At 41.5% G+C, this 27903-nt stretch overlaps 1 protein-coding gene across 1 annotated transcript in view; it reads left to right on the forward strand.

Moving 5' to 3' along the window:
* MCC (MCC regulator of WNT signaling pathway) overlaps positions 1 to 27903 on the forward strand; it is a 408333-nt gene that overhangs the window by 72687 nt on the left and 307743 nt on the right. Inside the window, exon 2 of the mRNA XM_032844747.1 lies at positions 5951 to 6198. Coding sequence (XP_032700638.1) covers positions 5951 to 6198 — 248 coding nt within the window. The remainder of the gene's footprint in view (positions 1 to 5950; positions 6199 to 27903) is intronic.

Genomic DNA, 27903 nt, shown 5'->3' on the forward strand with positions numbered 1-27903 from the left:
TCCTGATATATCAAGGTGAGAAATATCTCTGGGTTCTGTGCTGTGAAAGGTAAGGCTGGCCCCACTGTTCTCAGCCCCATTCTCAACATTAACATTTGTCTTCCTGGCCAGCTGCTCCCGTCTTTCTTATAGGTCACCGAAATTTGTTGAAATCCCTTATCTTTAAGGGATAAACTCTTCTCTTTTTATCTTAACTATGGGTTTGTTAGCTTATTTCCTCATTTGTTTCATTTTCACTTTAATTACTTCATTCAGGAACAATGATAAAAGGCAAATATATTTGTTCCTTCCAACAGCTATCCCCAGAAATTACCAGCAGTAGCCCAGAGCCTGGTTTTTTTTTTATGTCTTATTTATGGTTTTTCACACTTTGAATATTTATGCAACTGAAATTAGAGTCTTCTAAATTACATTTTTGCATGACTCCAATTGAACAGTTAGGAGCAAAGTGAACTTTCAGACTTTTTTTAGTTTTTTCATAAGCAACTCTTTCTGGTCTACCCACGATAGGTGTCTGTTGAGAATTGTGCATAGAAGCATCTACTTCTTACTCAAAGCAATGATGGCTTTTGCACAGCCTGCATTCCAACTGATTTTGGGATTTAGTATCATGGTGGGAAAGAATAATGTTTTTCTCTGCCTCGGAGCCTCTGAGATGTAAACCCATCTTTTCCATTAGCTATGAATTTCCCTGAATGATAAATAGCTTCACTGAATTTTCCCTTCCTACTCAATTTCTTTATAAGTTAAAGGGAGAAGAATAGCCAAGACACAAAAGGCTTTTATATACAGAGAGCAATAGCTGTACATTGTGAAAACGTGCAATTTTGAGCTAGAATCATCGATCTTCAGTCGTATTTTAATTTTGCTGCCTGGTGATTGGTGTTCTCTCCAGAACTAAATATTATCTGACTTGGCCAGTTTCTCTGTTATAAGCTGGAATCTGTTCCTTTCTTGCCTCATGGTGATATCCTCTGAAGCTAAGATACGCATACGTGAATAGGAATCGATTGGAAAACACTTTTAGAGCAATTGTAAAAGTGATTTTAAAAAATGACTAGGAGGACATTTATTTATTTAGAAGAAATTTAGAGGCTAAAATGTTCACCGCATTTTTGTGACATTACCCAAACTTTCACTGTGGTTATTGCTGGGTAGAGTGATAGCGTGTGATTTGCGTTTTCTTCTTCTTGTTTGTCTACATTTTCTATAATCAATGAATGTATTTTCTGAAAGAATATACAAAATTTTGGTGGTGGTTCTTAAATTTAAGGCAGGTGCCTTCTGTGAGGTACAGCATTACTGCTATAGTTCTCCACTACATTGTCTTGGTTGTGAACAACTGTTGTTTAGGATCTCAGTATCTTTTCCTTGGAGAAATGTTCCTGGCCTAGAGCGGGGAAGCTGTCATTCTGCCCTGTCACCAAGGCTGCAGTGCTGTTGTTGGTTTTTATGGTAGCCACTGGTCATTCATACTTTACTGAGCATCCCATGTGTGGCTGTCTGTGAGAAAATACAAAGAGGTTTATGTGGGGAAATATCCAATCCATTGGGGACTCCCTTCAAAAGAGTGATCATTTTCCAACTTCTGAGAGTTTTATGAGTCAACCCATTGGAACAGATGTCCTGGATATCTGCTGTGTAGAGGGCGATGTGCTGGGTGCTGGGCAGATCTTAAGGGTTACTGGTGCACAGCCAACACTGGCTTCCAGGAACTTGTGGTCACATTGGGAAGATAAGAATGGACTGTGTGAAAATAATACAAAGAGAGAGAGAGAGAAATGCAAGTTTAGTACAGTTACCCAAAAATTGTCATGCAGCTATACTTGGGCCCCGTGTGATGGTGCAGGTGCCAAGTACCATCGGAAGGAAGAGCTCTCCTGTGGGTCTTAGTGGGCCACAGGATTGCACGGAGCTGGACGGACGTGAGCTGGAAGTGGGAGCAACAAGGCTTCCGAAGGCCTGTACTCAGTGATCCTAGAATGTTATCTGGCACATGCCCTTGGCCAAAGCAAGTCACAAAGCCAACCCAAATGCAAGGACAGGGAAATGGCCTCCACCTGTTGAAGGGAGCGATCGAAGGCACAGGGCAGATGGGCAAAGTCACGGGCGAGTGGAATTCCCTAGAGCCATTTTGAACAACTTAACACAATGGCTTATGGTAAAACTCTGAAGCAAGTTCCAGCTCTTGATACATAAAGGAGAGCTTTGGGAACTTTTTCTCTCTGCGTAACTTATCATGTTGATAACAAAATGTAATTTACTATTTCATCTGTATTTAACATAGAAGGTAATAATAATATACAGGTGGAGACGGTCTCTCTGGTTTAATATAAAAGGATTATTAATTAGTGACCATTGATAATCAAGCTGCTCATATTAGTGCTGTCCTCACTTGTGTTCACGTGCCACAATTTAGGTATCAATGACACCCAAGGTGCCGGATGATAGAATGCAAAGCGTGAGAGTGTTGGAATCAGAGGGATTCCAGTTACATTTGCAGCTCTATGACTTTCAGTCTTTGTGTCCTGATCTGTGAGGCGGGGTTAAATCGCACTGTCCGGGCCTGTTTGTCAGTTGTCAGTGCTAATTCTAGATCTCTATGCTGAAAAAAAATTCAGCTTTCATTCAGTTTTTAGAAACTAGTACTTCTAGTTAAAGATTACAATCTGACTTTATTTCGTGGAGGGCAGTGTATTTTGTTTTTTTATCTTTTTTATCAGCCTCTTGGTGGCCCACACTTAGAAAATAAAAATTTATCGTTACACATTCTCTCCTGAGTTGGCATTTCTAGAACACAAATTCTTTATTTAAGCCTTTTTTTGGGGGGGTGGGGGAGTAGAATGAGGCTTCCCGGGCCTGGACAGAGCTGCGTTTCTCACCGGGGTGCCCAAATCCGTAAGTGGGCCACAGGCCAGGCGGGAGGGCAGCCTCTGCAGACGGATTGCTCCACTTAGTGCGGCAGTCCACTCCGTTCAATAAACACTCTTTTCCCCCTGAGCAGCTTGTGCTTAATTATGAAACTGGGGCGTTGTGAAAGATCTACAATCAATAATTATAAAATAATCGTAATAATGATTACTATTTATTGAGTACTTAATATATGCCAGGAACTATGTTAAGTGCGTTACATGCATTATGTCCGTTATTCTCAGAACAATGCTCTGAGATAGGTGCTATTATTATCCTCATTTTTAAAACCTGAAAAATGACATAGCAATTTATGAAAGTAGCGTAGTATGTTGTAGGACGTTACAAAATACAGATAGGCAAGGATAAGCGTGAAAACACCATTTCCCTACCATTCAGAAAATATTACTGTTAACATCTTTTTATGTGAACTTCTGGAGTTTAGAAAACCTCTTTCTTTTTTTTTTTTTAAAGATTTTATTTATTTATTTGACAGAGAGAGAGACACAGCGAGAGCAGGAACACAAACAGGGGAGGTGGGAGGAGAAGCAGGCTTCCCACTGAGCAGGGAGCCCGATGCAGGGCTTGATTCCAGGACTCTGGGATCATGACCTGAGCCAAAGGCAGATACTCAACAAGTGAGCCACCCAGGTGCCCCCAAAAACCTCTTTATTTTCTATCCAACCTAACTGTTAAGACTATTATCTGAAAATATAAAAAAGGAATTTCCATATTAGAATGTAGAATTTTTATATTAGAACATTAGCCCTTTCTTTCTATTTGCATTATTCTTTAGCAGTCCTAAACATCCCTAAGTCCTTTTTTTTTTTTTAAGATTTTATTTATCTATTTGAGAGAGAGAGAGAGAAAGAGAGCCCACAAGTAAGTGGAGGGACAGAAGGAGAAGCAGGCTCCCCACTGAGCAGAAAGCCTCATGCAGGGCTCAATCCCAGGACCCTGGGATCATGACCTGAGCCAAAAGCAGCTGATTAACTGACTGAGCCACCCAGGGGCCCTGACATCCCCAAGTCTTAGATGAAGCCAGCTGAATATTAGGCTGTATTCAGGGAAGGGTAAAAAAGATAATCATATACATGCATTAAAACAAACTATTGTTCCAGTGTACCGGTTAGTTGTTGCTGGCGAGCAATCACAAAATCTCATTGGCAGAAACAACAAGAACTTACGCTTGATCGCACATCTTGGGGTCAGCTGGAGTGGCTCTTCTTAGCTACGGGTCTATAGATTGGCTGAGATGGCTCATCTTGGGGGCCAGACTAGACGGTTAATGGCTACCTTGGTTTGTTCTTTTCACAATGATGGCAGAAGTGGCAGGGGACAAGCCCAACTGTATAAACATCTATCTGCTAACATCCCAGGGGACTAAAGCAAGTTCCACGTCAAGCCTGAAGTTAAGGGATAAGGAAAGACCTACCTGCAATGAGCGTCCTTAGTACTGAGGCCAAGGCAAGGGTATGGGTATATAATACTACTATGAGGGCATGAAAAATTAAGACTAATAATTTAATCTACCACCCCTACTTTTCATGTGTATGTTTATTTATTCATCTACCCTATACATAAAAAATATAAATATATACACATAAGCATTTTTACATGGTATACATATGTACACACATATACACAAGATGAAATAAAACATGTAGCTATGTGTCAAAAGATTTATGAAACTTGAAAATGGAATGGCATGTGGAAGCTGGGTGATTAGTTGGAGAAACTAGTGTATTGTACCTGAAAAACCCAATTAAGAGTAAATATAAAAGCATTTCAGGGACAGGACCAGCAGCAATTTGATAATAAATTGGACGCTGGGGACCGGGGAGGGGGAAATGAAAAGGAAGAAGGAGTGAGGGAGAAGATATTAAAATGATGACAATTCTGCATGCCCGGGGACACTGGGAAGACCAGAGTAGCGGCGACCAGGAGCGGGAACGGGTGAAGGAGGGCTGGAAGACAGCAGTTGGTCTTACTTGGCACAGTTAGGTTTCAGATATCAGCAAACATCAAAGTAGTCATGTCCTCAAAATGATTGGACTTTGGTGGCGTGTTGAGACAGGAGCACTAGTTAGCTTTGTTTGTGACCGTGGATGAGTTTCTAATGTCTTTTCCAGCTCTTAATTTCTGTAATCCTTTGACCTTTTTAGGGATGTACAGTTGAAGCAATTTGAACAGAACGTTTCCCCAAGGAGTGCAGATGGAAAAGAATAAAACTTACGTGTCGGGGGCCAAATGATGTCCTCTAGAATTGCTCTTGGCCAGCATAGTGTTGTTGTTCTTGTTCCTTTTTAATTATTTTTATTTTTGTTGTTTAAATTTGAGAACATATTAAAGTTGGATATACTTTAGTCCGGTCCCAGACTCGACCAACCCTGCCTGTCTTAGAAGGACCCATTTCACACATTTACCTTGTGTCCTAGTCCTGGAGGACATTTGGGATTTCGACCTCTGCTCTTGGTCTGGGGCTAACTGCTGATGGGAAGGTGGAAAATACTCTGAGAAAATCAGGAAAAACCAGAGGTGGGCAAGCACTGAGTCATGAAAGTTGGGATTAAACAGGCTTTTAAAGAAGTCCTAAAATTCACTGATTGGTCCAGAAAGCTGAAAACCAAGCTTGTTAAAGTCTTTGGTGTTCTTTTATAATTGGACTAGGTTTTAAACTCTGCCGAGGGTAGAAACAATGTCTTTTCGATGTTCTGAAACGTTATCTTATAGTGAGATGTCAGGTGCTTGATCGATTTCGAAAGAAAGAGAGGGAGAGAGGAGACAGGAAGAAAAAGAGAACCGAAGGATTCAGAGTTGCCTCCCTCTCCCAAATAATTAAATAGGGTTCATGTCTAGAATCACCCAATGAAAGAGGTCTTTTTGCACACTTACCACTTTTCTAGAAGCAATAAGAAAGTTGTAACTAGGTTTCCTCAGTGTGGATATATTCAAGAAATGCGCTTTTCTCCCCCATTAACCGCCTTCTCCAGCTCAATGTCTCTCCTAACAAGTCTTCTTCTGTTCACCCCTCCCGTAGAAATGACTTGCTGATGGTCTGTCGCCAACTGAATATGGAGGAGTCTGTGGCTGAGATCATGAACCAGCTGGGTGCAGATGAACATGGGAAGATTTCCTTTCAGGATTTTACCAGGTGCCGCATGCAGCTTGTCCGAGAAATCAGGAAGGAGGAAGTAGGTCTTTCTGAGAAGTCAGACAACTCCTGTCAAAAGAAGAAGCTGCGGGATAGAATTGCGTCCTGGCCCACGAGCAGCGACAACAGTTTGGGTAGGTACAACCAGGTGGCAGTTTGGTAGTGCCTCACGAGCCCTGCTTGGTGACCTCTGTAAGCGGGAGTGGCCTGCCCAGCCTGCTGCCAGCTCGTCCCCAGGCTGTCTTCTTGGCCACACATTCCCTGGGTGAATGCTCCCTGTTTCCCCTAGTTCTGTCCTACAGAGTTTACCCCTTTCTTTAGTTTCGTTCTTCCATTTTCCAAGCATAATAATGTGTTGCCATTTAGCTCTTGGAGACGTAGGGCATGCTGGGTGGGAGAGGCGGTGACTGCATCAGCAGACCTCAGAGACTATCTGGGGACGCCTTCAAATATGAGTGCAGCTCTGGGCCTCAAGGTTAAAAAAAAAATACATTTCTCTCTCTCTCTTTTTAAAGATTTTTTTTATTTATTTGACACGAGAGAGATGCAAGAAAGGGAACACAAGTTGGGGGAGTGGGAGAGAGAGAAGCAGGTTTCCCTCTGAGCAGAGAGCCCAATGCGATGCCAGGCTCTATCCCAGGACCCTGGGATCATGACCCAAGCCAAAGGCAGGTGCTTAATGACTGAACCACCCAGGTGCCCCCAAAAATCCATCTCATGTTTGCTTAATCTTTAAAATGTTTTCTACAGAGTTTTCCTGTTCATAAGTGTTATTGTTTCCTATCAACACAAGACAAGCAATAGAAAGAAAGATCCTACAAATGTTGATAATTATTGAAGCTGGGTGATGAGAATTTGGGGCTTATTGTACATGTTTCTGGGCACTCAAAAATGTGTGTGTGTGTGTGTGTGTGTGTGTGTGTGTGTGGAGAGAGAGAGAGAGAGAGGAAATTTTTAATTTTTTATAATGAAAAGTTTAGAGGAAAGAGGCATCTGAAAGGGTAGCCTGAACAAATGGACAGAAGAAAGTATCTGAATTTTCTACTTATATTTTAGGGAATTTTTTTTTTCCCCTTAAAACTATCTTCTGGATCTCTCTCTCTCTGCTTCTTTCTCTTCTAGGTAGATCTGGTGGCAGGAAACAAAGCTCCATGTTAATTGTCCATCATTTGTTAAATATATACTAATTAGCATGGATAATTATGTAGTGTCCCATAACACACACACACACACGCGCGCGCACACACACACACACAACCTGAATAATGCTCTTGGCAGTGGAATCATTTGGAGCATTATTATTGAGTAATTGAAATAATAAACGTGTCCTCATATCCCCTATGACTTACCATCTTAATGGATTCCATTTTAACTTCACATCACATGTCTGGTAATGCATGTGCTCTCAGCACAATATGTAGAAATATTTAATTTTTGAAGTAACATTTTTTCTGAGTATTAAAGTAATATATGTTTATTATATAAAAATAGAATTTTAAAAAAGGCAAGCAGAAGAAAATAAAAATCGTCCTTAATACCTCACATCCAGAAATAATAACTACTGCTTAGATTTCTCCCTCCCTCTCTCTTTTTCATTCATGTGTGTGTATATGTGATTTGTTTTTTATTAATTTTTTCACATACTTTCTATATAGTTTTGTATCCTGTAATTCATCCCTTGCATTTTCCTCATGCTTTTAAATAGCATTTGAAAGCATGATTTGTAATAGTTGCGTGACATAAAAAGGACATGCAGTAATATTTATTAGATGAAAGAATGGAATTCTTTTTGCTAAGCTGTGCTTTCTAATTTTTCTGCCAAGAACATGGCCTTCTTATATAATTAGTAAGCCCACACACATACACATTTGGAGTAAACTGTGGTGCATCCCAACTAGTGAATCCCGTGTGGCCACTGAAGTAATATTTATTGTGTCTCTAGGAGGAATACTTGTATGGGGGAAAAAAAAAAAACCTACACCATCCAAAATTGTATTTTAATGTGTAGTATATGTTTAGAAATATTCTAAAGGGGGAAGTTTTTTTTTCTTAAAAGAGGCATTTTGGGGGGCGCCTGGGTGGCTCAGTTGGTTAAGCGACTGCCTGCAGCTCAGGTCACGATTCTGGAGTTCTGGGATCGAGTCCCACATCAGGCTCCCAGCTCCATGGGGAGTCTGCTTCTCCCTCTGACTTCCCTTCTCATGCTCTCTCACTCTGTCTCTCTCTCTCAAATAAATAAAATCTTAAAAAAAAAAGAGGCATTTTTAATAGAATTGCTACCCATATCTAATTGGATAAGCCATCTCATAGGATTGCCCTAACCTGAGAAGGAAGTGAAAAGGAGTTCCTCCCAACCTTGGTAACTGTTTGCCCAGGAGAAAGAAGAGGTAGCAGAGAGGCAGTGAGTCATAAAACGGGTCGTGAACTGAGGAAATGGCAGCAGATGTGCAAACTTGTGCCAGTTTAGCCTGGTAGTGAAAGCCTCAGAGTCAGATCATTTGAGTGTGAATCTGGGTTCTGTTGCTTCCTGCCTCCGTGACACTAGACAAGCTACCCAACGTCTCCATATCTCGATTTCCTCATCCAGGGTAGTGTTAGAACAATTACGGTTATTCGGAGGAATGCAGAAGCTAATATCTATAAAAAGCACATAAAACAGTGTCTAGCCCATAATAAGCACAAAAAACAGGTTAAGCTACTATTATTGTTCTTACCACTCAGTTTTATTCCCTGTCGATTGTGACAGTTCAGTCTAATGATGAATCAAATACATTGAAAAATCTACAATAATTAAACAAAGAATCCCTCTCTTTTCCACGTTGTTAATCATCTCTTCTGGCTCTATGCATAGAAAGTGCAGTTCCTCCCACCCTGGGGCCGGGGGAGCCCTTTTCTGGCTCCTGCCTCCCTTCTCTGCCCCTCTTCACACCTGCTCGTTTCGAAAAGTTTGTCTGTACTGAATGCTTACCAGTCCTCACCAAAGGCCTTCAACGCACTCTTCCAGCTTTGGTTGTCACCGCTCCACTGAACCTGCTCTGACTGCCTCCGTGGGGACCAACTCGAGGAGTCTTCTTCCGTCCTCATCTGGATCTTTGGCATTTTCCTCAGCGAACTACTCCCTCATGGCAACAGTACTTCATTCTTTTGGACTTCCCCACACCACATCCTCCTGGGGTCCTGCCCGCCATTTTGGCTTCCCCTTCTTAGTGTTGGTCTCTCAGGGGCTTTGGGGCTACAGTCTGTTTTTGTGTGAGTGACTCCCATGTATGTATCTAGCCCTGCTCTTTCCGGTGAGCTTCCGAATCAGGTAAAAGTGACCCATATTTCTGGATGTCTTATAGACCTCTCATACCTAACACGCTCAGAAGAATTCTTGATTCCCTTCCTCGGTCTTCCTCCCAGCATCACTGATCTCCTAGATATCGCCATATAGGAAATATCACCCTCCTCTAGTTTGCTTAAGCCAGCAAGTCCTGCTGTCTCTTTTGTCAGGGTACCTCCAGAATCCGTCTCCTTCCTTAGCTCTCCTGCTACCCCCCTCATCTAAATCACCATCATGTCTTGGTTCAATGAGAAAAATAGTCTATAACTGGCCTCCCTGACACCTGCCTTGACCCGCTATGTTTCATTCTTTATCCTGCAGTCAGAGTGGTCTTCTAACATTATGGAAACATGCTCAGCTCGTTCTCATGTCTGCAGCATTCCGTGGCTTCTATATCCCCTAAAATGACGTCCAAGTTCCTTACTGCCTTCTGGCTCATACCCATCATGCTAAGCTGTTATCACACTGGTTGCCCTAATTATGCATGTTGCGGCCACACTGACCTTCCTGCTATTCCTGCAACTTAGCAACCTGCCTTCAACCTTTGCCCTGGTCCTTTCCTCTGGTCTAAACTCTTCTTTCTGACCTTTTCATTGCAAGACTGGCCCTTTCCTGTTATTCAGATTTCAGCTTAAATATTCCTTCTTTAGAGGCCTTTTCACATGCCCTTTTTGCTTCATACAACTTCTTTTTTTTTAAAGATTTTGTTTATTTGAGGGGCGCCTGGGTGGCTCAGTGGATTGGGGCCTCTGCCTTCAGCTCAGGTCATGATCCCAGGGTCCTGGGATCGAGCCCTGCATCGGGCTCTCTGCTCAGCAGGGAGCCTGCTTCCTTTCCTCTCTCTCTGCCTGCCTTTCTGCCTACTTGTGATCTCTGTCTGTCAAATAAATAAATAATTTTAAAAAGAAGATTTTATTTATTTGAGAGAGAGAGCGAGAGAGTGTGCACAAGCGGGGGGTAGGGATTGGGGGGGACAGGGGAAGTGGTCCTGGGACAGGGGGTTGCAGGCTGCAGGGAGCCCTATGCAGGGCTCGATCCCAGGACCCTGAGATCATGACCTGAGCTGAGGGCAGACTTAACCAACTGAGCCAGCCAGGCATGCCCCCATACAACTTATTCTTCTCTGATATTCCCTTATGTACTTACCCAGCGGCTTATTTATGTAAGTCCCACAGTACTATAAAAGTTCCACCAGAGCGGAGTGCTGATGACCTCTCAGGGGTACTGCTATACCCCCAGCACTCGGAACAGAGCTCAGCACATTAGAGATGCTTAGTGCATATTTGTTGAATGACTGAATGCACAAAGCACGGTGTCCATGCTCTTTTGGGGACACATGGCCGCACATTGCATGGTTCCAGATACCAAGGAACTTACCATTTCATTTTGAAATGAAAAGCACATGACAAATTAAATAGCAATAAAACTTAAGTTAGAGTTAAGAGAACTTTATTTTTTTTTAAAGATTTTATTTATTTATTTGACGGACAGAGATCACAAGTAGGCAGAGCAGCAGGCAGAGGGAGAGGGAGAAGCAGGCTCCCCACTGAGCAGAGAGCCTGACATGGGGCTCGATCCCAGGACCCTGAGATCCTGACCTGAACCAAAGGCAGAAGCTTTAACCCACTGAGCCACCCAGGCACCCCACAGAGTCAACAGAACTTTAGAGGCAACTGAATGGTGCTGAAGGTGCATAAGGAGAGCTAAGAAGACTGTGAGCAGGAGTTTCAGGAAAGCTTTGGGATGCTACCTGCGGCTGCAATATGGAGAGAAGTAGAGGGAACGTTGTACCGCTGTGAGAAAAGCCTGAGACAAACTTGGGTTTAACAGTTAAGTGTCAGAAGGACTTTATTGTCAGTTCTAACATTTCCCAGCACATCCACAGCGGGGAGCTGGCAGAAAAAGAAGAGCCATCAAAACATTACATGCTCTACTTGGAGGAGGAATTTCGATAGAGTCGTTTTTCTCAAATGTTTCCCACAGAGCACTGGTTTCAAAGGATGGTCATAAATATTATGTGAAGAAGTAATTCCTTTGTTAAATACATTGGAAAGCTTTGGATTAAACTAGATTAATAGTTTCCTTTACTGCAAGACGTCTCTGAGTCTTTAATATGCTAATATTTCTTGTGACTCTCCAAGAGAAGAACAAAATAGATAGCATTTCACACATTTAATTGACCATAAACTTTCCGTTTACCAATCTTCTCTTTGCCTTTGCATTCTCTGCTCAGATATACTTTGGGGAAAAATTAAGATATCTGAACAGCTAGATCATAATAGATTTTTATGTCTATGTTAAGTCCTTTGAGAGAAATAATATTTAAAAGTTTTTTATGTCTTTCAGGCACAGCTATATAAAATTAAATACAGCAATAACAGTAAAAACGGTTAAAAATTACTAATATTTACTGTGCACAAGGCAATTTGCTAGGCATTTATTTGTATCATATGCTAGGAATATAAATTCCAGGTCACCACTGAGTTACTATGGAATTTAGACTACATTCTTGATTATTCTGAGCTTCGGTTTTCTTATCTCTAAAGATAAAGTAGTGATACCTGCGTTATAAGATAGTTGGAAGGACTTAGTGAGATGTCATTTGTAAAGTTCCTACACAGTGCCTATTCACATTAGGTTTATCAATGAATTATCATTATCCTCTCTAATCCTTATGGCTACCTGCCACGTTTAGAATAGAATCCTCCATTTATAGAGGAGGACACTGAGGCTCAGAGATGTTTCTTGACTTGTTCTATGCCACAGAGCTAATAATGAGCTGAGAACACTAGGACATTGCTTATTGAAAGAGATGATTCTGAGTCACCTGCAACTTAAAAAACGGTCTTGGTCATCAAGATGCCAACTAAAAATAACACTGCCATCCAGAGGCCAGTCCCAGAAATTGCAGGCACATGGTCCCCAGCGTCTGAGAGGGCAAGTCCTGTTAGGAAATCCCGCCCCTTTGGCAGCAAAGTGACAACATACCTTAAACAAAAACAGGTATGAGGTTTTGTGTATGCTGCCTAATTTACAGTGGAAAACAAGTGTTTATTATAATTATTTGTAATTTTCATTTCAAAATTTTGTGATTTAATTTTCTTCATTTAAAAATTTAAATTGAAAAAAATTAAATCACGTTTTTAAAACAATGATTTAAAGTTTTTTTCTATTTTCTTTGTGATTAGGAAAGACTGGAGTTAAAAATTCCTAGCTTTGGGGCCCCTGGGTTGCTCAGTCGGTTGGGCGGCTGCCTTCGGCTAAGGTCTTGATCGCCGGGTCCTGGAATCGAGCCCCACATCGGGCTCCCTGCTCAGTGGGGGAGCCTGCTTCTCCCTCTCCCTCTGCCTGCTGCTCTGCCTACTTGTGGTCTTTCTCCATTCCTCTAATAAATAAATAAAATCTTTTAAAAAAAATCCTAGCTTTAGGTGTTTGTATGTTAGTAATTCCAATGGAGACTTTATTTAAACACACCCTTTTAAATAAACAGTTTTTTACTTCAACCAAGCTGTAAACTTTACCCACGATTTCCACATTTTTTTTGTCAAATGTGTGAATTATGTGAAATAGAGCTTCAGGGTGATGACCACTGGAAATAAAAACCACCGAATTGCCTGAGGAGAACTGATAAAAGCCTTCAAGCTTGCCTAATGAGGTTGTTACAAGCCTGGGCTTTTCAGATCTTTGGGAGCACTTGTTTTTCTTCCTCTGGTCAGGTCTCAGAGAGCCGAAGACTTATTTGAATCAAATCCCTATGGTTTTAAAACATTGTTTAAAACAGCAGACATAAAGACCTGTTAATTAATACAACTTCATTTAATTTATGCTAGGATTAGAACACTGGGCACAGTTTCTAATAACCTATATCTTCAAAAGACCCTTTATTGGTCTTTCTTTGGGTTATATTCCCACCTGATGTGTCAGCCTTCATTACCGCTCTGGTAGCCGTCCCTGTGGTCCAGCAGGAACATATAAAGTTCTGAAGTGTCTCAGACAAACTAATAGCAGGACTTTTCCTTAACAGGAATTCAAAGTAAAAGATGAGATCAAAGAACATATAGTTTAGACAGGAAGATCTCCAAACCCACAAAGCCTAAGGGAAAAATGTAAGGAGATATCGATTGCTTGGCAGATTTAAAGAAATAAACAAGCAGCTCCCTGAATTTTAGTTTAGTTTCTTGCCTTCAAAAAATTAAAACCACACGTCATTAATATACATCAAGCCTGTCTAGTCCTGACACATGCCAGTTTTTCCAGAATGAATGTTATTTTTAAATATTGTTGGGGCTCCTTTTGTGTATATCAAAATTCTTTTAACCTCTTGAAACAGGTTAAGTGAGACAAGAAGGTATTTTCCAATCCAGCTGCATTATCCCTGGTATGTAGGGTTCTGAGTGGTGAATTAAGAAAATAAAAAAATGGTTTAAATCCTCTATGGGTTCTGTATGAGCAATTAATAATTAACACAGAGCCTTTGAAATAAAATTACTCATGAGAGTGATTCATTGGTAAAAGTACTGCCCAGTTAGCATAAAACCAAACTGAAGTCACTGTGGTTTTTAGCTCCAGGTAAGGGTTTCTAGAACCCTTTGGTGGGGGTGGTGGCAGTTTTTCACATACCCTCAGCCCTATGTCACAGAGTGAGCAATATGTTTATTTAATTTACTCCTAAATTGGGAGTTAGCATAGGCTTCTAAAGTTTTTAAGTAATAGATATCATTTCACATTCTTTTTTTTTTATGATTCCAATAAGTACAACATAATTTTATTGCATGACGAAATACTATACTGATTTGCCAAAATTTTGTAGTTTGGAGAAGGAATTCCCTTCCTTTTTTTTTTTTTTTAAGTTTTAATTTAAATTCCAGTTAGTGAACATAGAGTGTAGTGTTAGTTTCAGGTGTACCAATAGGGTGATCCAACACTTCCATATATCACTGTGTTCCTCACACAAGCACTCCTTAACCCCCATCACTCTTTAACCCGGCTTCCCTCCCACCTCCCTTCTGGTAACCATCAGAGGCCAAGAGATCTTCTGAACAAAGGAATGGGAGAGAATATTATAAATCGCTTCTCCCCAACCCCTACCAAGCTATGTCCTCACTGGTTATTTGAGGCTTTGTGGGGTCTCAGGTAACTGAACCCACATATTAAAATTTAAGTACAAAACAGCTAATGAAATCAAAGATAACAAATGACTTTGACATCATCCGAGGCAGGGAAAACAATCAAGACAGATGTATGTTATTTATTCGACTGAAAATGTTTCTCTGTTGGATGTATTTGAACTTTGATTCTTTGTGTTTATTTGGCTATTCTTTGTCTGAACTTTAAATACTGCACTTAAGATGTCAAATTCTATTTGGAGTACGTTCATTATCATCTCTCCACTCTGTAGTCACTGCGGGCAGGGAAAATTACAGGTTGATGTAAGAAGAAAAAAAATACAGGTTATCTCTTTTAATTTAATTTAATTTGTTTTAGAAAGAGAGAGGAAGGGGGGGCACAAGCTGGGGGGTGGGGGCGAGGGAGAATCTCAAGCAGTCTGCACACCCAGTGTGGAGCCTGAGGCAGAGCTCGATCTCACGACCCTGAGATCATGACCTGAGCCGAAATCAATAGTCAGGTGGTAAGAGACTGGGCTACCCAGATGCCCCTGGTATGTTTCTTTTTTCAACTTTTAAGCAAGTAGATACAAAATCACCAGATTCTCAGCTATTTCTTGAGATATTTAATAGTTTGGATTTCTTTTGCACATTATTATGCCCCGTACGTCACTATGCTGTTCTGCGGTGGTCTAAATTCTTGGAAAATGATGTCTCAGGTAGTGCACACTGGTTCTATCTTACTTCCTGATTTTGTCCTTTATGGGTATTTCCATCTAGTTGGCGGTGCTCCTTTTGAATATATTATTTTAGCCCCCTTCCCATTAGTTTCATTTTAGCCAGCACAGAACAAAACGTTCCTGGGGATCCAGGTGTGCTTGTCTCAGGTGGTAATCCTGGCATGAGGGGCTCCCCTGATTACCTGCGTTGATTGTATCTTTTGAAGGACATAAAACACAATGAGATTGTTCATCCATTTTCCCTCCAGCATGATTTAGCTGAAGCAATTCATTAAGTGTCACTGTTTTTATGGGATGTTGAAGCCATTCCAATTTCAGTGGCAGTGATACAACTTGGCACAATTGTAGATATTTTTCATGGAGTAAAAATGATTCTTTGGCTGAGATAAAGGCTCAGTCTGCTGGCAGAAAGTGTTTAGTTTGGCCAGACTATTTCATTGTCCATTGTTCATTCTGGAGAATCTGTCACTCAACATTATAATCACAAAAGGCTCAGGAGGGCTTGTTTTGCTTCCTGTTTTATCTTGTAAGTCTACTGCAAGTTCATTGGAGAACATAAACCAAAGGGCATTAGTAAGTGACTGTTTAAATCAGTTAATTTTTATGGTTGTTTTGGAAGGCTTTGGTATGGTTTCCAGTAGATGCATTTATTTTTGCTATCTACAAGAAAAATACTTGTGCTTCTAGTTGAAGCAGAATTTTAATCTGATATGTTGTGTATTTATTTAGTTCTCATTTTCTGGAAGTATATCAGTCAGTTCTAGATAAATCTTAATGCAAACTTATTACTGTTTCAGATTTGTCTCTTGGTATTTGTGGTGTATTTTCTTTGATTTATCTGACTTAAGATTTAGAGTCCTTTGATAAAATTGTGCCCTTGAATTACAGTACAGCCCAAAGGGTCTGTTAAATACCATCTGGTTTACCCTCTGTGTAGAATAGATGAGGAAATGAAGATGGAGAGGTTAAATAATAATAATTCTCAGGCCACATAGTTAGTTGGTGGTATGGCTGAGGCTAGACGAGACTTCTGACTCCTGGCTTAATTATTGCTCTAATAACTCACACCACTGTGTTCTTTTCTATTTTTTTCTGCTGTATTAACAGAAACTTAGAATTCCTATCTCCAAGATGGGTTGTTTTTTTTTTTTCTTAATGTATTTTTTTTTTAAGTTTTTTGTTTTGGTTTTTTTTTTTTTTTTACAGACAGAGATCACAAGTACGCAGAGAGAGAGGAGGAGGAAGCAGGCTCCCCGCTGAGCAGAGAGCCCGATGTGGGGCTCAATCCCAGCACCCTGGGATCATGACCTGAGCTGCAGGCAGATGCTTAACCCACTGAGCGACCCAGGTGCCCCAAGATAGTTGCAAAATCTTTTATGAATGCTGCCACTTTGGTCTGTTTGGGATATTAAGGAAAAAGAATTGTCCATTCTTGAACCACGAGTTTCCAAAGGGAATCAGCTCTGCCTCTCTATGGCCTGGGAATGGTTGCAGGGATAGTTAGAGGGAAATCCTGAAGGGGAAGGTGTCTCATGGAGGACAGCAGTTGGGATTATGACGCTCTGCTCCATCATCCATTGTGGTGATTCTCCATCCGATGCCAGCCTTGTAGGATAAGAGGTTTGTTTTTATTAAGGGAACTCACTGTTTTCTCACACCCTTCTGCTGATTGTCTTTAGTGTTGACCAATATATACCCTGAGAGTCTATTCCTTTGGTTTAGCTTTTTCTAAAAGCCAAATACCAGAAAACATATTTAGTCTTATCAGTCATTTATACTGTATATTAATAATATGACCTGATTTTTTTTACTTGAAGTGGCTCTATTGAGGAGGAGCCACTGGAAGGGTCCTGAAGGACTGTGGTGGGATGAAGGAGAGTTAGAGTTGTGGAGGAAACCTGAGGAAGGAAGGGGGTGGGGCTTATGAAAGCCATTTTGTTTGTTTCACTCTTGCCTCTGCCTGATCTGATAAAGTTCCCGTTCATTAGGGTGGCATAGATCAGTGTTTCCTTAACTGGGCTCAATAGACTACCATAATTTTGGAAATGGTGACCCTAGATCTGGAATAGGTCATATGGCCCATAGGACCAAACAACCAAGGAGCGCTAGACATCGGAGGGATTACTCTAGAAGGGAAAATAGAGACCAAAACAAGTAGAAAAACTTAATCCAAGTGTAATGGAGATTCTGCAAGGAGAATATTCAAAATAATCCCTTGTTAATATATTTTTAAATACAGGAGAATATATTGTATTCATACACAAAGAAAAGGATAAAAAGAAACATTTTTAAAAATCTACCCTGGAAAAAATAGAGCACACATTGTAAACTCAACAGAGAAAGAATGGGAAATAAAATAAGAATGTCTTCCGGAAAGGGGAGCAGAAAGACGAAGAAATATAAGATGGGGGCACCTGGGTGGCTCAGTCATTAACCATCTGCCTTCGGCTCAGGTCATGATCCCAGGGTCCTGGGACTGAGCTCCACATCGGGCTCCCTGCTTCCTCCTCTCTCACTCCCACTCGCCCTGCTGGTGTTCCCTCTCTTGCTGCGTCTCTCTCTGTCAAATAAATAAATAAAATCTTAAAAAAAAAAAAAAAAAAGGAAAGAAATATAAGATACGGGAGAAAAGGAGAAAATCAGAGGGCTGGTGCAGGATGTCTACCACTCAGATAATAGCTGTCCTAGAGAGAGTAAACAAAGAAAACAGTAGAGAAGAAATCATTTACAAAATGGCCCATGAAATTGTCTTGCAAAATGAAGGATATGAGTTTCTTTTTTTTTTTTTTTTAATTTAAATTCAATTAGCTGGGGCACCTGGGTGGCTCAGTGGGTTGAGCCTCTGCCTTCGGCTCAGGGATCTTGGCGTCCTGGGATTGAGCCCCACATCAGGCTCTCTGCTCGGCAGGGAGCCTGCTTCCTCTCTCTCTCTGCCTATCTCTCTGCCTACTTGTGATCTCTCTCTCTCTCTCTCTCTCTGTCAAATAAATAAATAAAATATTTTTAAAATATAAATAAATAAATAAATAAATAAATTCAGTTAGCCAACATGTAGTGCATCATTAGTTTCAGATGTAGTGTTCAATAATTTATCATACAATACCCAGTGCTCATGATATCATCATATCACTTGCCCTTCTTAATGCCCATCACCTAGTTACCCCATCTTCCCTCCTCCCTCCTCTTCAGCAACCCTGTTTGTTTCCCAGAGTTAAGAGTCTCTCATGGTTTGTCTCGCTCTGGTTTCTTCTCATTCAGTTTTCCCTCCCTTCCCCTGTGGTCCTCCATGCTATTCCTTATGTTCCACATATGAGTGAATCCATATGATAATTGTCTTTCTCCAATTAACTTATTTCACTCAGCACAGTACCCTCCAATTCCATCCACATCGATGTAAATGGTAAGTACTAACACTTTCTGATGGCTGATTAATATTCCATTGTATATATATATATATATATATATATATATATATATATATACCACATCTTCTACATCCATTCATGGATCCATCCATTGATGGATATCTCGGCTGAAGGATGTGAGTTTCTTGATAGAAAGGGCCTACCAAGTATCACCTACCATAAAACATAAGGACACAAATCACTGTGAAATTTTATGACACTAGAGACAAAGAAAATATTCTTCAAATTTCCAGAGAGGAAATACAAAACAGGACAAATAAGAATGATTTGGAATCAGAATGGCTTCTGACTTCTCAAAAATAGTAACAGATATTAAATGAGGAATGTCTTCAAAATTTTGAAGAAGAATGGTTTCCAACTTAGAATTCCTTACCAAACTATTAATGAAGTGAAGGATAGGAGATAAGTGTTTTCATACAAAAGACTTTGAGTGCAAAGTCTCAGAAAATTGACTTCCCATGCCTAATTTCTTCAAAATCTATTAGACCTCTAAGATAACCTAGGAAGAGAAATACTTGGAAACATGAAAAAAGAATGAAAACAAGTTAGAAGTGAAGCATACCGGTGGTCATTGAAACCAATCTAGGCTAAAGCAGATCAAAAAGTTCCAGAAAAATATTTTCAGGCTAAATTTTTGTTTAAGGATTTTATTTATTTATTTGACCTAGAGAGAGGATAAGCAGGGGAACTGGGAGAGGAGAAGAAAGCTTCCCTCTGAGCAGGGAGCCTGATGTGGGGCTCAATCCCTGGACCCTGGGGTCATGACCTGAGCTGAAGGGAGACACTTAACCAACTGAGCCACCCAGGCACCCCATTTTCAGACTAAATTTGATGGAATTTTTATGCATCTTAAATTACTGTGAGGATATTTAGATAACTGAGAATTTGAGACTGAATTCATGACATGGAAAACTAAACATGAAATTACAAAAAATTATTAATCCCAGGGAAAAAATTATTCAAGAAAAAGTAGTCATGGTCCATTTGTGAATATATAGTTTACATCATCACAATTCATGTAGCATAATCAAAGAACAAATATTTATTTCCATAACAAATAATATTAGATATCAAGATGTATTTTATAGCTGAAAATAATTTAAAAAGCTGAAACAGCTATATTTCAAGTCCCCCTTTATCACATATCTATATCTAGTAAAGATTTGGTAAACAGTAAAGTAAAGTAAACAGTAAGGATTTCTGAGTCTAAAATCTAAGTGAATGAGGAAACCTGGAGCATCAAGCCACTTTTACCTTGAAACTATTGTCTGAACCTGTAAAATCAAACTTTTGATTACATGACTATGTGGGCCCTGAGAACAGAAGAAAAATTCCAAGGACTGCTCAGGTGGGGAATGTAATAAGATATACCTTCCTTTTCAAAAGGTAGACTACTACAGAGGGCTGTACCCTCTGTGTAAGTTTGAACCAGAAGTACACCAATCTGTATATTACCATTGGAGTATTCTCAATGAAATTGCCTTAGAGATATGTGTAAAGCAGTTCTGAAAGGATATCCAGAAATAACTTTCCAAGGAATATGTGCAATTCAGTATCTAAAATTACTAAGTATAAAAGGAGACTACATACCATGATCAAGAATTAACAAGAAAAAAAAAACCATCAAGATTTCATCAATGACCAACATCAGTGATAAATAAGATATCACATATTTCAGCTATGTTGTGTTTGTCTCTTTTTTTTTCAAGATTTTTTTAACTTTTTTTTTTTTTAAAGATTTTATTATTTATTTGACAGAGAGAGGAAAAGCAGGTGGAGTGGCTGGCAGAGGGAGAGAGAGAAGCAGGCTCTCCACTGCGCAGGGAGCCCTATGTAGGGCTCGATCCCAGGACCCTGGGATCATGACCTGAGTCCAAAGCAGCTGCTTAACTGACTGAACCACCCAGGCATCCTGTAGGGTTTGTCTCTTAAATCCAAGTTTGGTTTAACATTAGAAAATTAATATGATCTGGGGAACCTGGGTGGCTCAGTCATTAAGCATCTGCCTTCAGTTCGGGTCATGATCCCGGAGTCCTGGGATTGAGCCCCACATCGGGCTCCCTGCGCAATGGAGAGCCTGCTTCTCTCTCTCCCTCTGCCAGCCACTCCCCCTGCTTGTGCTCTCTCTCTCTATCAAGTGAATAAATAAAACCTCTTAAAAAATTAATATGGGGATGCCTAAATGGCATAGTCGCTTAAGCATCTGCCTTCAGCTCCAGTCATGATCTCAGGGTCCTCAGATTGAGTCCCACATCGGGCTCCTTGCTCAGCGGGGAGCCTGCTTCTCCCTCTGTCTGCCGCTTCCCCTGCTTGTGCTTGCTCTGCCTCTCTCTGACAAATAAATAAAATTTTTGAAAAAATTAATATGCTTCAACATATTAAAAAACTTAAATGAAAAATACCAACTTTTTAGGAATGAAACATAATATAGTTCTATTTCTTGCTAAGAAGCTGGAGTCAGAATCATTTTTTGTATTCCTGTGTGTGTATTTTTCCTGCCCGGCATTTTCCATTTTGATTAGGCTGACTTTCAGCCAAGAAATATGACAGACCCTATGCCAACCAAAGGGTATGTGTGATACTTCCCATCACAGAGCACAGGCTCAGATTAGCATTATCTCCATTCAGTCGGTACTTAAAAATTAGGAACTATGAGGGCGCCTGGGTGGCTCAGTCGTTAAGCACTGCCTTCCTCTCAGGTCATGATCCCAGGGTCCTGGGATCGAGCCCTGCATTGGGCTCTCTGCTCCGAAGGGAGCCTGCTTCTCCCTCTCCCACTCCTGCTGTGTTCCCTCTCTCGCTGTATCTCTGTCAAATAAATAAAATCTTTAAAAAAAAAAAAAATTAGGACCTACCAAGGGCTTACTGAATACATGACCCGTTAATATGCCTTGTAAGAGAAAGATAAATTGATCCAAAATACCATCTCTGCCTTCTGAGAAAGACAAGACTTTTTATTTTTTTTTTAATCTTAATCTCTGTGGACTGTAAACATTAGCACCACCAACCCCGTCAGCCTCAGGTTCAAATGAAACTCAGCTTTGCTCTAACACTCATTTTAACACTTGCCCTAAACTATCCTTTGAATTCTTTAGTCCTAAGTCAACCCTCTTGGTTGGTTATCTCCTTCATATATCTAGTTTAGACAAGCCAAGAGAATAAGCTGCCCAGTATTATTTTTAATTGTTGTTTTTTTTTTAAGTTAAAGATGCTTGCCTCCGCTGCGCTTTCAGAACTAAAGTATTCATTGCCCAAGGGCAGACATTTTCCCTTTTATATTAAATTTAGCAAACAGAACAATAGAATCTAGAGCTGGAGACGAATTTTAAAGGTTATTTATTCCTGCTTCCTTTTGGTTGTCTCTACACCGTCTTCCATTAGATGTTCTCAAGCCTGTGCTCAAAATATATCAAGGGTCTTTGAACGTGTTTGTACAGAGTGGGACATTAAGAGATAGCCAGTAATGATGATGATGTTGATAAGCACATTTCCGTAAGAAAAATTCATTTCTTCATTTCTTTCCTTCTTGTCATCTATCAACAGCCTTGGCGCAGGAGGAAGGGAATTGCATTTCAAAATACATCTTCTACTCTGTTCCCGGTGTGTCATTGGAAATTCAGTACATTGTCCCTAGATGGGCCACATGTGACGTATATTCAAAACAGGACACTGATCGGCTCACTTGCTACGGATAACCAAGGGTCGAAGAACTGGCTTTTATCATTGGGAGCTAATATTATTTACCTTCCCTTAGTAGGTAGGACGTGTGCTTTGCACTACTTTTGTTTTTTGTTTTCCCCCAAAGGCTAGGTAGTTCCTATTTATCTATCCTTTCCCATCCAATTTTCCTGTGACCACAGACCAGGTTTTTAAGACAATTGTCCTGCATATGCAATGTAATTTGTGCTGGAAGAATCTAGAGGTCCTCAGGGGAGTTGGGCTCCTAAATCTTATACCAAACATTGACATTAATAAATGACTAAAGACTCACACGGTGTCTTCCTTCTGGACTAAAGGATTTACTGCTGCTTCTGTTGATGTCAGTATTATCTGGAAATAGTAAATGTGCTATGGCAGGGAAGGCTGACAGCTGGCAGACGATTTGTTCAAATTCTCCCTCACTGCTTTCTGTGGTGGTGGTGTCATGGTTCTAAATGCAGAAAGGTAGCTGCCCCTGGTGTTTTGAAAGGAGTATTTTCTCTCTTGCCACCCAGGGTAATAGATTAGGTAATGGTTTCTAAACAATCCACATAAAGGAAAAATTAAGGACCACTAGATACAGACAGTGACAAAGGATACTATTAATCCAGGTCTCAGGACTGCCTAACCACTCTGTGTTATCGTCTGCCTGGGATATGATGACAGGCCCCAACTCTCAAATGAAGGATGGAAAAGAAGGAACTGCGGGTAAAAAACAGAAGGGTATCGGGGATGGCCAGAGCGTAGGTATGATGACTAACTCTACTTGCTCCCCTCTCGAGCTGCTGCTGCTAGGCTGTGTGGATTTCCTCATGGTGCTGGCTGCCAGTTTGAGGAAGGTCAGTTGTCCTCTGGAGGTAAGAGTGGGCCAAATAGAATAGGGAAGCAAAGGGGCACCTGGGTGGCTCAGTTGGTTAAGCCTTTGCCTCAGTTCAGGTCATGATCCCACCGTCCTGGGATCGAGCCCCAGGGCTCCTTGCTCAGCGGGGGAGTCTGCTTCTCCATCTGCCCTCACCCTGTTCATGCTCTCTCTCTCACTCTCTCTCTCTCTCTCGTTCTCCCACTCACTCTCTTTCTCAAACAGGGAAGCAAAGTTTCTCAAACCCAATAACCAAAGACTTTGACTTACTAATGGAATATTCTTTACTCAGAGAAACATAACTTTGACTCTGACATAATTATCTATTGTCTTTAAAGAAACTAGTAAAGTATAAAACCATTGATGAAATTTTAGCCACTGGTTAGGTGCCAAAGGTTTGTGGTTTTTTTTTTTTTCTTTCTTTCTTTTTTTTTTTTTTAAGATTTTATTTATTTACCTGACAGACAGAGATCACAAGTAGGCAGGCAGAGAGGGAGAGGAGGAAGCAGGCTCCCCATGGAGCAGAAAGCCTGATGTGGAGCTCAATCCCAGGACCCTGGGATCATGACCTGAACTGAATGCAGAGGCTTAACCCACTGAGCCACTCAGGCACCCCCAAAGGTTTGTTTTTCAACAGGTACCTTTTAGAAGCTGGGAGAGAGTATACCTTTCCCCCATATATTGTTCCCTACTAAGTTGTCCCAAATGGATTACCAATAACTAGAACTGTAAGATAGGACCAGATAATTGCTAACATTCATTGATCAGTTTCTTATGTGCCAGGGGTTGTCTAAACATTCTACATATTTTTATCTTGCTTCCTTCTCGCAACACCTCTGTGAAGAACTCTTCAGTATCCCCATTTTAAAGACAAAGAAACTGGGGCGTAGGCTGAGTAACTTGCTTGAGATCACATAGCTGGTCACAGTGACTCTTGATTCGACCCCAAGCCATCTGACTACAGAACCCCAGCTCTTAACCACTCTCCTATGCAAACAGACAAATGTCTACAAAAATAAGCTGAGAGAGGGAAAATGTCCTCTTCTAAAACTGGGGGGAATGATTTAGTCATTCATAGGCTGTGGGTAGAACGAAATAAAATAATACATGGAAGTTGCTTGTAACAGCGCCCAGCTCCTAGTGGTCTTGAGTAGTTGTTAGGTATCGTGGCCTTATCCTCATGGGGGGGTGTCTGGCCTGCTGGGAGGGCTGCCCTGAGCCTTTGGTAAACAAGCACAGTGACCAAAAGAGCTGAACCCTGTGGCACTTCGAAGGTGGGACTAGAGCACGAGCTGGCAGCTGCCACGCACCCAGCCGAACAAGGGTCTCGATATTGGGCGGATTTTCTGTTTCAGTATTTCTCCAAGAGCAGGGTTTCCCTAGTGATATATTTTATAAACATGTCAAACTGCCAGCTGTTTTCTGTGCTTTTCTGATAAGGGAAATACTTAGAATCTGTGCTCTGCCACCTTAAAACACTAAATATATTGGTTTGAAATAAAAGACTATACATCGTTGTTTACTGCCAAGTGCCCTAAAGAATTACGGTGGCATGAGGGATGGCTTTCTGCGGTCCTATACGTGCAGAGACCTCCAAGCCCAGGCAGTGCTTTGGGCCTTTGGTCTTTAAAGGGAGGCCACGCGGTCAGTGTCCTTCGTGGCCCGAGAGCGACTGTGCAGTTGGTTGTTCTGGACTGAGTATGTTCCCCCCAAATTCCCGTCTCGAAGCCCTAGTGCCCCAACTTGAAGGAGTTTGGAGATGTGACTCTGGGGAGGTCCTCAGAGTCAGATGAGATCATGATGATGGTGCCCTCATGATGGGATTAGTGTCCTTAGAAGAGGAGACCAGAGAACCTGGTGAGCATGAGGGACAGTAGGACGGTAATGGTATCCATGTTAAGGAAAAGAAAGCACAGCCACTTCTCCGAAGTCAACGGGCAGTTCCTGAGCTTAGCAAGGGAGTGAAGTGAGGCCAGCTGAGTGTGAGCCTGGAAACTTCATGATATTTCAAAGGGCAAAAGGAAGATGGTTATCAGACCTACAGTTTTGGTTTTTTTTTTAAGATTTTATTTATTTGACAGAGAGATCACAAGTAGGCAGAGAGGCAGGCAGAGAGAAGGGGAAGCAGGCTCCCTGCTAAGCAGAGAGCCCAATGCGGGGCTCGATCCCAGGACCCTGAGATCATGACCTGAGCCGAAGGCAGAGGCTTAACCCAATGAACCACCCACGTGCCCCAAGACCTACAGTTTTGATGGTTTTCAGTGAGATCATCCTAATTAACTGACTAATCTCACCTTAGGAATGTTGGTTTTTATCCAGAAAAATCAGATATGAAGTCACATTGAAAGAGAGTAATGGAAATAGGGTACTGCATTTAAGAAGCACACTTCCCCTTTTGGGGTCCAGTCACATGGTGCTAATGTGACTGACTTGGCTCCCTAGCAGAAGATCTGAGTTCCTCAACACCACTTCAGCAGAAATTGTTATGGTAATAGTGTGAGAGTGTGAGGGCCTTTTGATCCTGCTGATTAACATGAAGCTTGGCTAACCTGATTATATGACTCTTCCAGAGACTGGGTTTAGATCCGTTAATACAGCATCATAAATTCAAATGAAGCTTCCTTGGGCCATCTCATCCCAGAACTGTTGTATTTTATTATTTGAAAATGAGACTCCCTGTTTGCATAGAGATAAAGTTTAAGTGTATAATTTATTTTGATTTTAAAAATTAATCTCCATGTTGCTCTTCCCGTTAAGAAGTGAAACCCTGTGGTACCACAACCGTGGATAATTCAGCCATCCACTCACTAAATGTATATTAAATGCCAGATGTCATAGGCCATGTGCAAGGTCCTGGGCCCTGTGGTGAAACATAAAGGCAAGGGCCCAACCTCATGCTTGCTTGTCTTCCACAGGAGAGAGGATCCAACCCATTTTTCAACTTTTACCTCAGTCAGTCTTCTTGCCACGTGTGCCTGGGCCAGGACAGAGAATGTGAGGCAGACAGGCAGAGGGCGGAGACCACTCAGAGCAAGCAGTAGGGGGAGGGTGGGCAGTCATTTTGCAGTCTACTTTGAAGGAAAACAAAACTTCCTTTGCAATACAGTTAATAGACTTTAATATTAAAAAAAACTTTGAGGGGCGCCTGGGTGGCTCAGTGGGTTAAGCTTCTGCCTTCAGCTCAGGTCATGATCTCAGGGTCCTGGGATCGAGCCCCAAGTAGCACTCTCTGCTCAGCGGGGAGCCTGCTTCCCCCTCTCTCTCTGCCTGCCTCTCTGCCTACTTGGAATCTCTCGCTCCCTGTTAAATAAATAAATAATTCTTTAAAAAGAAAAGAAAGAAACTTTTGAGAGTTGTCTGGGTGACTCAGTCTGTTAAGCATCTGCCTTCAGCCCAGGTCCTGATCTCGGGGTCCTGGGGTCGAGCCCTGCGTCGGGCTCCCAGCTTAGTGGGGAGTCTGCTTCTCCCTCTCCCTTTCACCCTTCCCCCTGCTCATGCTCTCTCTCCTCAAGCAAATAAATATAATCGTTAAAAAATAAAAACAATAAGAAACAAATAAAAGAAACTTGGAGCAGTTGCAAACACAGGGGTTGTCTGCTTTAATACAAAGATATGTCACTCCAGCCATAGAGCACTGTACAGAGAGTGTTGGCAGACTGACTGAAGAACCATAGGGGGAAAACATCCTAAGTGGTTCCAGACAAAGAAAGTTTACCTAATCACATTGATTAAACTCACCAATACCTAATAAAGGGGAGATTGGACATTCATATCAGAACCCACTGTACATAATTTGTGGTTTGCTATATGTAATTACACTCAAGTAAATTACAGGGTAATCTGTATATGTTCTCACTTCATAGCACAAATGGAACCATTTGAACGAGTCCCCTTTTTTGCCATTGAGAGTCACGTATGGAAGACCCATCAATATGAAAACTTCACGGGCTGGAGCTATGATTTGTCGTGCTTGTGGCTTCATCCCCGGTACCTAGCACAGTGCCTGTGTATAGACTTTGGTCATGTTTTCTAGCGGCCCAGGCCTTTTGCATACTCTTCCTGTGTTTAGGAAAGGTCTCACCTTACAAATCCTGCCTCCCCAAAGTAGAAGCCAGAAAACAGATCTCCCAGCCTCCCTCACGGCTAAGACACAGACACATGGGCCCCAGGCTCCCCCAGCCAGCTGCACCCAGGGGACTTCTGTTCAGAAGTGAGCAACACAAGGAAGAGGGCTTTGCCCCAAAATGAATTTTTTCAGCCATGGTGACAACTGACGCATCAGGCTTTCTCCTCCAGAGAGCTTTCCCTGAGCATCCCCCACCCCTCTCCAGGTCTACTCTGTCGTTGTACTTTTCCACTGTATTATGATTATTAGCATCTTTTATTGGGTTTTAATCTGTTGTGATAGTGAAGGTCATACTAGTTGCTGTCCCCAAAAAACTGAAAATATACGGTGACCAAAGGAATGTCCTTTTCCTCATCACAAAAGGTCGAAACAGGGTACCCGGGATTGGCAGACAGCCCTGGGGCGGGAGAACATTCAGGCACTCAGGCGTCCTTCATCTTGTGGCCTCCCCGTCTGTGCCCCGCGGCTCCCGAGGGTGCCCTGCCCACGCGAGCCAGGCCAGAAAGCGAAGGGCATGGAGAATCGTGCGCTGGGGGTTTTAGGAGCCAGGTCTTGAAGTGACA

Source organism: Lontra canadensis, unplaced genomic scaffold, assembly GCF_010015895.1.
Source record: "Lontra canadensis isolate GAN:19392208 unplaced genomic scaffold, GSC_riverotter_1.0 scaffold4, whole genome shotgun sequence".
NCBI lineage: Eukaryota > Metazoa > Chordata > Mammalia > Carnivora > Mustelidae > Lontra > Lontra canadensis.